The sequence below is a fragment of the Ylistrum balloti genome, unplaced genomic scaffold (genome assembly GCF_031769215.1).
Source record: "Ylistrum balloti isolate Yb309-2 unplaced genomic scaffold, AGI_CSIRO_Ybal_v1 Utg371266, whole genome shotgun sequence".
NCBI lineage: Eukaryota > Metazoa > Mollusca > Bivalvia > Pectinida > Pectinidae > Ylistrum > Ylistrum balloti.
In genome coordinates this window covers 28,878-39,760 of record NW_026782682.1, presented here as the reverse complement: position 1 = coordinate 39,760, position 10,883 = coordinate 28,878, and the positions used below count along the sequence as shown (strand labels likewise).

The 10,883-nt window shown below is 36.0% G+C and overlaps 2 protein-coding genes across 2 annotated transcripts; both read right to left on the bottom strand.

Annotated features, from left to right (window-relative positions):
- Positions 1–1,356: 1,356 nt before the first annotated feature.
- Positions 1,357–2,486, bottom strand: LOC132561692 (uncharacterized). The gene is given in 2 exon segments (XM_060226393.1): positions 1,357–2,024; positions 2,027–2,486. Coding segments are annotated over 2 exon segments (1,128 nt in total).
- Positions 2,487–8,201: 5,715 nt separating this feature from the next.
- LOC132561691 (uncharacterized) lies at positions 8,202–10,625 on the bottom strand. The gene is made up of 3 exons (XM_060226392.1): positions 10,546–10,625; positions 9,840–9,970; positions 8,202–8,859 (listed from the first exon to the last, which is right to left on the bottom strand). The coding sequence occupies exons 1-3, from the start codon at positions 10,623–10,625 to the stop codon at positions 8,348–8,350; spliced, it is 723 nt and encodes a 240-aa protein (XP_060082375.1). The 3' UTR covers positions 8,202–8,347.
- Positions 10,626–10,883: the final 258 nt, after the last annotated feature.

The following is a 10,883-nucleotide window of genomic DNA, read 5'->3' as shown; positions in this document are numbered from 1 at the left end:
TAGCTAAAGCACATCCAACCATTGGTTTGAGATTTGTTTTTTGACCCCGCATGAGTGTTTCTGCACCTTTAACTGTCGTTGCTATCCCAGTCAAAACAGCTGATGTCAAGGGTGCAAGGGTTGCAAAGGTCGCCAGTGTTTCACTCCACGAAAATGAACTTATATTTGCTAAGCTCACGTCCCTAAACAAGGGGAAATCAGACTTTAGAAGCTTTTGAATTTCCCCGCGAACAATTTTACTTACAACCGATTGAAAGTGCTTTCTTGAACCAGTAGTTTCGTTATATAACCCTCTAATTGCAGAGGAATATCTCCGTGTGCGGACGTTGTGTATAATTGGATCCCATCGTGAAGAATGCGCTGTTTTCCTCACGAAAATCCCTGATTTTGTTCGCCTCAAAGGTGTGCTGGTTTTTTGTTGAGTATTAGAGCTTGCAATTGTGACCGATTGTTGTGAGGAAGCCGAAGGCATCACCATAGCACTATCTTCATTTTTGGAATGTATATATGAACCTTTCCTTGAACGACTCCAGAAGTCATCTACGGATTTCCGATATTTCCGACTATCAGAAAGGCTACTCCAGCAGGAAGGACAGAGATATTTCCCAGACCGCTTTTTGGAAACCGGTGTGAAGCTTGCATTTGATATGGACGACAAAGCTTCTCTTCCCGTAACTTCAGATTTTGGTAAAGTTGTTTCTAGAGAAAATCTGAAAAATCCTTTACCTTTGACCTTCTGTTTGAAGTTGTCTCCGCAGTTGGCACAAAGATTATCCATGGTTATCTTCAGAAAGGACACAATGAATATCACAATAAACAGTCACTGTTGTAAAGGTTTAGCGGTAGAACACCACCAAACACAAAAAAAAAATCCACTCTCTGTTGTAAGGCGAATCACAATAAACAGTCACTGTGGTAAAGGTTTAGCGGTAGAACACCACCAAACACAAAAAAATAACAATAAACAGTCACTGTGGTAAAGGTTCTGTTGTGAGGTCACAATAAAAACAGTCACTGTGGTACCAAACACAAAAAAAAAAAAAATCCACTCTCTGTTGTGAGGCGAATCACAATAAAAACAGTCACTGTGGTAAAGGTTTAGCGGTAGAACACCACCAAACACAAAAAAAAAATCCACTCTCTGTTGTAAGGCGAATCACAATAAACAGTCACTGTGGTAAAGGTTTAGCGGTAGAACACCACCAAACACACAAAAAAAAAATCCACTCTCTGTTGTAAGGCGAATCACAATAAACAGTCACCGTGGTTATGGTTTAGCAGTAGAACACAACACACTGTAAGTCATTATCAGAGTAGAAACATAACATCTCTTACTGCTGTACACTCATACCACTGTCAGTATAATGGGTCTGTTGGACCGTCAGTTAAGTCTGCGAATTTTTTTACATCAAACTGCTTTACCTTACACGGGCATTGTTGTTGACAGCGTGAGCAACACATACATTTATGGCATAGACATCTTTCTGTGTCACAATCTCCTCCGCATGCATTTTCCAAAACAGTATGGTCCGCCTTATCACCTAGGTACTTTAAAATGGTCTTCCGGAAGCAAGTGTCTCCCTCCACAATAGACTTCATATCCTTATTGGTACCCTTTGCTGACAAAGTAAAGTTGTCGTACAGCACAAATGAGTAACCCGGTCGACCGTCCCTTGCACATCTGCCAGCTTCTTGCCAGTAACTCAGTATAGATTTTGGACTTCCAATATGCATAACTATGTCTACATCATCTATTTGGATACCCATACCCAGAGCTACAGTGGCAATCAAACATCGCAAATTTGAGTTAGTATCCTTAAAGTTCTTTATTATTCTTGTTTTTGACTCCTCGTGTATACTTCTGTGGAACATTTCAATTATCGCATGATTGGAATCTTTTATATTGTCAACATATGCATCGATTCCCAAACTGCGTCGGAGTAAAATGAAAACGTCAGCAACCCTATCTATGCTACGGCAATATATGATTATTTTTTTGGCAGCTGAACTTTTCTCCCGTAAATGAGCCAATCCAACTTTTCTTCTAAATCCGTAGAGTCGGCCTTTTTGAAATCAAGGAATATATTAGGACGGTCTGGTGATTTATCGATAATTACTGCATCATCTATTTGAAGGTATTTCTTTATATCTTGCTTTACCGCTTCAGTTGAAGTAGCCGTTAGAGCTAAAACAGGGGCGTGTATTGCTGATCGAAGTTCATGCAAATATCTGAAATCTCTTCTGAAATCCTCACCCCACTCTGACACACAATGTACTTCATCTACAACGAGGGCGATGGTGTTTTCCCTCCACACATTTGACATAAAAATATCTTTCCAAAATGGTTTTAGTGCCGTTTCTGGGGAAGAAAACACAAAATTGAATGTTCCTTCTTTTATTCCTTTGATAATTTCAGGGTCCATATCTGGCTCTATTTTTGCAGCCGTGAAATTCCAGTAATGAAGACTATTTATTTGATCGTCCATGAGCGCCCGTTAAGGTGAAATGACCAAGGTGATAGGATTTGCTATATCTGCTAGCATTGCTGAAAGTACTGCACAAAATGTCTTACCATAGCCAGTTGGGAGCAATCCAATAACATTTTTTTTTTCGATGATACATTTTGCAGCTTCAAACTGTTCAGGTTTGGGTTCAAATTTGACGTTATATCTCCCTTTCACTGTATTAAACTTCTCTTTCAGCTCAGTTATATCCATTTTGATAAAACTTAACAAAATACAACAAGAAATGCAACCATTAACGTTAACACTTGCTTGCATTTATAACTCACATTGGTTGATATAGCGCTGTTGTCATGTTATATGACACCATGGGCAACATGGTAGGCCTATATATATATGTGTGTTACGAGAAAACATAGTACTTTCAGGGTAACACTGAGATTAAAATACCGCGGTGCATTATGGGAGATGCTGGATCATCGATTCATTGAAGAAAAAAACTGTAGCCCAAATTTACAAGTGAAGTTTGGGTTATTTGGTATATTGTTTATAAACTACTGGCACGTGTCTCCACTAATTTACATACAATGTAAACATTACAGTTTGGCGGGAAAAACTTAACACGTGCATTCCGCCATGGCGATGAAATTTGTTCTGGTCTCTGATTCAAGAGCAAATAACTTCGACAGCTATCACCAGCCAGATGATTTTGATATTGATTACCTAGTTGAAAGGGGAGCGAAGATTGAAAACGCAAGAAAAAACATACTTAGTTATCTGGAAAGTAACAGAGAGGAAAACATTGTTATAAAAATCTGCATTGGAATAAATGATCTACTTGTACTGAAAAGGAATGCTTCGGGGAAATACATCGTGCCTGCACAGAGAGACGTGTCTGCTATTTTTGAGGACATGAAAAGACTTAAACACGAAATTATCCAAAAGTGTCCAACTGCTCTCGTTGGTTTCATTACCATTCCCCCGGCATGCATACGGGAATTTAACAATATACACTGTAGACATCAACTGTACGACCTGGACACTACATGTATGATGCAAAAAAAACATGTGGAAGACGTTCAAAAAATTAATTCTTTTCTCAGGGGATTGAATATGGAAGAAGAGACAGGTGGCGGTCCTTCTTCAACAGTGGAATGGGCAGAAACCATTATGAGAAAACACAAAAAGAGATGCGGACGTAAACGTTATGTTAAAGAAGTGTTTAAATTTTCTTTTGGACATTTGTATGACGGATTGCATGCACATTCAGATATGAAACATGTGTGGTTTGAGAAGTTAGTCACTGGCTTCCGTCGTGATTTGAAAAAAAAATAACTGTTTTACAATGTACCTATATATTATCTTTGAAATGTATTTGTAATACATGTAAAAAGCCTGTTGTTTTTTATTATTTACCTCTAGACTTCATATATTTGTCGTGCTGGAACTTAATTTATCGGAAAATCTGACTGACTGTCTTTTTAATATCACTTTTGCAAAATGAAACGTAAACTGTTTTCCGTTTGTGATATATTTAGCAAACTATTCCGCTTGATACTCTATTCCGCATTTTGTACCGACCGCGGCAGCCATTTTCGAAAGATAGGTCAACGAAGCGGCTTAATGTTGCAGGAGTGTGTTTCGAAGCATATTATTATTAATATGGTGTTAATTCATGGTTTGGACGTTCATATGGGATAATTAATACCTAAACTGTAAGTACACATTGTTGTCATCAAGTATTAAGTCATAAATAGACATAAAATTGAATCTTACGTTCCGCCCTGATTTGAGGGCGGAACGAGCATCAAAGAAATAGTGCTTGGGAAATAAGAGGTCGCAGTCGGCACAATAACATCAGATAATAAATCGGCCGACCAGCGTCCTCTTATGTTATAGGAGTAAAAATAGGTCAAAAGCAAATTACAGGTAAACACGGACAAAAAAAACAGCAAAGTTGTTTTGTGCACAAAATACCTTAAAATGCCAATGAGCGCTCTAAATACCGTATGGCCATGATGCAGGAGGAATTGAACTGTCTATATCCATCTGGTATAAGTCTATGATGGCGAAGAAATGAGCAATAAAGTGGAAAATGTCACCGGCGACTCACTAGAAAATCACACGTGTTGGCCATTTTCACTAGCATAGTCACTCAGATGTTTGATTTCAACAGGAAGAGACACTATCGAACTGACCTGGACACAATCATCATCATGGAGACGCTTTACCTGTAGCTTCCGGCATCAAGCTCCGTATGAAATCACTTGGAATAAATATTCCTCACTGGGGGCTCCAATGTAATAGTGGTGTTATTCTTGCCAACAAATATAACAAGACCACAAGTGTTGTTCGTCAATTTATTCCATGGATGGACATAATAAAGACTCTGGGTAATGGCCCAAAGCCCATGTCCACAGTGATAAGGAGCGATACAAGTCTACATACAGGTATAAGCTTGTACGTAATATGGAATTATCTAGATCTGTCAGGTCTGTCCTGTCAAGATGTCCGACACCGACTAAAATCTCTCTCTCACACAAAGAAACTCCCGCCAACTGCCCAATACAAACAACCAATGAAACAACAGAAACTACAGGACCTCACACCAAGACTGACCACTCGGACAGTACAATTACAAAGTACAATACAGACGAAACGAATGCATATGGAACGTACATGTATACGGACGGCATATAACGGACGCGATACACAACACGTTGGACAATCGGTAAAATCATACAATATCACCTATTCTTTATTTCAATTAAAACTCTAAAAATATGTCCCTGTTACAGAACATATCAATATATAGTTGTAGTCGGAAATTATCTCCCTTGAAATTGGAGCTCTTCCTGTCGATATTGCAAGTTATCGACCTCGATTTTTCGGAGAAATTGTTTTTATTTTCAAGGCCACTTCTCAGAATCTCTATTACAAACTGGATGTTTTTCTTTGAATATTTGGTCATTGTTTAATTACGTAATCTTCTTGCAATATAACGAAAATCGTCCGTACTGACAGCAATGTAAGGTACTAGGGTACCCAACTTATCAATAGGAAATACCACACCGTCCTGCTTATTCTATAAAAAACATGTTGATCTTCGGAACCAATCGTCTATTACAAATAGGATAACGTCATTGAGACCTTGACGCCCTTGACCAATGAAAAATCGGATATAAAAAGACAGGATTTCCGCCGTTTTTAAAGGATTTCCCGGCTATTTTTCGAAACGGTGTTGACGCAATTTTCTACCTGAGTATTCTGCACTGCGCCTGAAATTTATACTTCTCAGCTTAAGTACAAAGACGTGATAAAAGACCATTAAACCATTAATTTTTGCAATCAAAATTTATTTGAAAAAATAACGTGCTGCTTTGCACTGATAACAAAAACAATAATAATAATAAATGAAAAAATAGGAATAAAATATAACAGAAAAAGGTGATTACATGTTTAAAGCAATTATAAAATTACATACATGTATAAACCAAGATCCAAGTGAGATAAAGAAATCTATGCATGCATTTGCATGTTAAACTTCAACAAAAACTTCATTTCAGTACATGTATTTCACTTTCATATTAATTGAATGCCTTTTTTTTATATCTGCAGGTATATCATTTTTACATCAACAAATAACTGGCAGTTACACAATCTCAATACAATATGGATTGGATTTTACTTAAGAAAGCATGCTGCATTTTTAATAGATACACACAGAAAACTACTTGGCACATGACTTTGAGTTATGGTCTGCACCATGACAGTTTGAACATTTCCTACTTTCTTTTGTTCTTTTCCCTTTTCCCTCGAGAAATAAGAGCCGATTTTGTTTCTCTAATACTTGCTTCAATGCAGGTAATCCTCTATGACATGATCCCCTAAAAACTGCTTTGTTATATTATCATTGAGTTTTTCTAGTCCTTGTTGGCTAAATCTTACCATGGTTCCATGAGTTCTAATGATCTCTCCCACATGATATCTCAACAAGTGTATGTATGGGGTAATATCTCTTGTTTGATACACCTGTATATAAAGAGCACACCAGCTTTTTGCCTTCGCTTCAATCTCATCAGGGTCTGGATTTTCAGATTTTATTAACTCATTTATGTCTTTAAAGCCATCCCATAATTCCTGAATCTCTGCTGCTCTGTCCTTATCCTCAAACAAATCTGATGCATGAAAATGGTCAAACAAAACACGCTTCTCTGGACCTGTAAGGTCTCTGTAGTCCAATTTCTTTGTTTCTTGATTTACACCTATCTCAAAATGTATTCCAAGTTGCTGTAGCACATTTTCTAATTTCAAAACATGCTTCAGTTTGTCTTTCTTCTCGTACACACTTGTAAATGTGGAGTTCTCATTTATGTTATCTAAGCATCTTAAGTCAGAAAGGAGAAGATTGAACAATTTGTCAGATATTCTCAAATACATATGCAAATGGTCTATAACAACACGATTTGGAGTAATGCTTGGAAAAAGTGGCTTATTCTTCACAGAAAAAAAACCCTTGTTGACCTTCTTTCTCTTTAGTGATGAAGATTGTACCAATTCCTCACACTTATACTCAAGTCTAGCTCCTTTGGATGGATCAACCATAGACCAATTTCTACTGAGGTCTAGTTTTTCAGCCTTGTTACATGTGCAGTAAATGCAAAAATGCTGACAAGCTACTGAAGATATTCCAGTAGCAAGCAGAAGAAATTTATAATCCCCGCCTAAAACTATTTCAATATCAAAACTTCTATGTTGTACTTTTAGACTATTGCCATCTAGTTCCTCAACTTCCTTAACCAAATCTGATAAACCCAATACTAGATCACTATATTTTTCTGCAGTTCGTATGACAGCCAAAGGGTAGTTTCCCCGGACTCCTTTCTTCATTTACAATAGTAAAAGTAACATTAACAACATGAATCCTTTTCCCTATATTTGTACCATCCCCTGATATTTTAATTTTTACCTTACCTGCAGGGGCAAAGTTCTTGTCAGTTTTAATCTTATGTGAAAGTACGTCATGTAAATGTTTTTTCAAACTCTGCTGAACACCAAGTCCATCTGGAGTTTGGATGATATCAAATTTTGAATTTAAATCTGAAAGAACTTTATTAACAGCGTTAATTCTTGGGAGGGTTTTAAATGCCATACTCAACTCATGATATGCATCTTTACTGATGTTAAATGTATCTAAAATGTAAATCAGAGCATTCAAATCATCTAAAGTTTCACTTGCCTCCAGTGACTGGTTTTCCTTATTTTCACCAGTTTCATACAATCTAAGCACCTCCTCTTTTCCATTCCTGACCACTGTGACAGATACAGGCACAGCATCTGAATCTTTTAAAAATGACAGTGCTTTTTTACAATGTTCTTCATCTTTTTTCCTAATTTTGGACTGCCAACTAGGTGTGCAATCAGCAAATGCTTTCCGCTTTATAGGTTTCACTTCAGGAGTACCAATTACTGCACTTAAATTACATAACTTTTCCCTCAACTCTTTGTTTTCTTTTTCTTTATCCCTTAGATCTTTTTCAGTATCAGCCTTTATTTTATCAACTAAAAACTGAGTTTCTTCTCTATCAACTTTGACGTCCCAACTATATTTGGAATGTTTTAATTGTTCTTTAAACTTTCTAAATTGTGACCCACCCTTCACTTTTGCTTGTAAACCATTTTGTTTAAGCCTAAAAAGTTCAGCACGTAAACATTTCAAACTTTGTTCATCTGGGAGAAATTTCAATGTACAGATGCTTTCAATAGCTGTTGATATTTCTTTAACAGTTGGTATATTTAATGGTTTATTCCAATAGTTTTTCAATAGTATATTAAAAAGTTCTTCTCTAGAAATGATGATCATTTTTTAAATGTTAACTTTGGCATTACAAGAGAGGGTCATCCATCAAATTTGGTAACATTCTGTAGTTGCCAGTGCACTTCACAAAACTGACTATGACTTGTTTGCCCCTTGGCCGAAATGATTCTTCAATCCTGAGCTGACCACCAGTCTTTCGGACAACAAATTCTTTGGATTCTCTTAAAGATTTATGATAAATCTTAACTGTTGCTGTTTTAATATAAACACAATCTCCTTCCTTATTAAGTATCCTAAAATCCCAATGTTTCCCAAAAATAGAGTTCAAGTCGAAGCGTGACCTTAAGCTGTACACAGTTTTTGTTTTTGTTTTTTTAAACATGTGTAGCTTTTCTTGAAGACAAGAAAAATCCCTTTCATCCATAGGAGTTTTTAGCCTTACAATGCTGTCCAGTCTTGAACCTGTTGTCAGACTGTCCTTGATCATTGAACCCACATTCACAATTGACTGTGTCCCCTCACATTCATTAGTCTCAAGTTCTGCCTCTTTGATGATAGTGTCATACTTTGCACTCCATCCTATCAATAAAGATTTTACATCATAAATAAACTATGACAAATTTCAATGATGCATTTTATCAAATACACCTGTTGATCTAGTGTGCAAAAACCATTTACCGGTACATTGAATTATTAGCTTGAAGTGACTTCAAACAATTTCTTTTTTCTCCCCCCCCCCCTCTCCCCAATCTCCGTTCAATTTCTGGCAGGGAGTTAAATGAGAAGGTACATTTGTAACATTTTGTTCGAAAAATGTTTTGTGTTTCATTTAATTACATGTAATATGATCCCATAGTGTTATTTTGTCAAGGGAGGTATTACTCCAGGTAGTTTTTAAAATTAATGTTTTCAAACAAAAATGTATTACTATGATTGAACCATTGATACCTGATAATTTTTTTAAGATGAAGAAGAAGAAGAAAAAGCAGACGAAACTATCATAAGAGTAACAGAGATTATTAATTTTCTTAATCCTAGGAGTCGAACTCATGACCTCTCACCAGGGACGTATATAACAGAGTATACGTATTATATGTCCCTGCTCTCGCTAACTAGTGTTACACTTTACTGAATGAGATAACAAGATCTCCCTAGCTGAGTTGGTAGGAAACAGCTAGTATTTACAAGGCTGACATAAGATTTTCTTTAGAGGAATTGAAAGATTACATTTGATTATACAGATTTTTCTATATACAATGATATAATATTAATCATGTATCGAAAGTGTTAATGAACACATATTTATGCATATATATAAGGAGATTTGAGTTTAAAAAAATCCTGAAGATTCTTAATTAATGGTATAACATTGGTACTTTGTTTTTAAGTTATAGAACATAACTGTTACTGTTCAACAGCCTGTGTTAAATGTTACACACCTAATGATGAAAGTTTATGCATGGATATATTATATGTATACAGTTAAAAATAAATAATAAAAAAGTCAACAAAATGCTGAAAGCAATAATTATCAATAGTATTTACTACATACAACATACCTGTAAAATGAACTTTGACATAACCATCTTCTGGACTGGACAGGATTTCCACCGGATACAATCCTGCTTTACACTCTTTTGATTTCAAACTGCTCTTTCCTGCCTTTGGCAATTCAACAAAGTTCAAATCTCTGCAAAAAATATTGATTTTACAATATACAAATGAAATTTTACATTTACGCTTTAGATGTACTTGGAACCTGTGGGTGGAAGAGTGTGAATGCATTAGAAAACTATTTTTAGCTTGAGATGTATAAGCATATATACATGTACAGTATACAGTAAATACCTTACTATTTTCAATCTACATGTACATTTGGCCTATATTTCATGCTACAGTACTAGTACAGTACAGTACTAGTTCAGAACCCCCCCCCCCCCCCCCCTCCCATTAGTTTCACACACACAAAATGCTTTCTATTTTGCACATAAACACCTAAATCACAATACTTATTGAATAACCCATATGTTATATCACAGCACATGCATTGAAATGGACTTAATTTGATTTAACCCAAATACATTTTTTCCCGAACGAAGGAGTTCCCGCGGCTCAACTTGCACTAAGATAGTTGGTATATTTTACCGGTAACACCGGTGCAATGCAGCACTGTCTGCCTTTCGATTGTCTATTGGTACATTATGTCATTCCATTCAATCACAACCATTATTAAATACTCGTTTTTACACTTATTAGACTACTTACGAGTAAGAACTCACCGAGATCCCGTCTTTACCTTTGATTTCGGGCTTCCTTTTTGAACAGCAAGTCAAAACCGACGCCATTTTTCTTTTCTACGAGTTGAATAATTCAGGGGAGTTAACTCTGTATGTCACTACAAAATAATCTTGATATGAGACATAAAAAAATCAGTTTTTATAACAGTGTGTTTTTATTTATCCACCCACAAATAACAACAAGAGTACCACAAAGCGGAACAAAATAAGCCCATTAATATCCAAAAAGATAATTCAAGAAACATTAAAAGTTTAAATATTATTTAATTTTTTATCAGATATACAAAAACTGAAAATTTTCTGAAT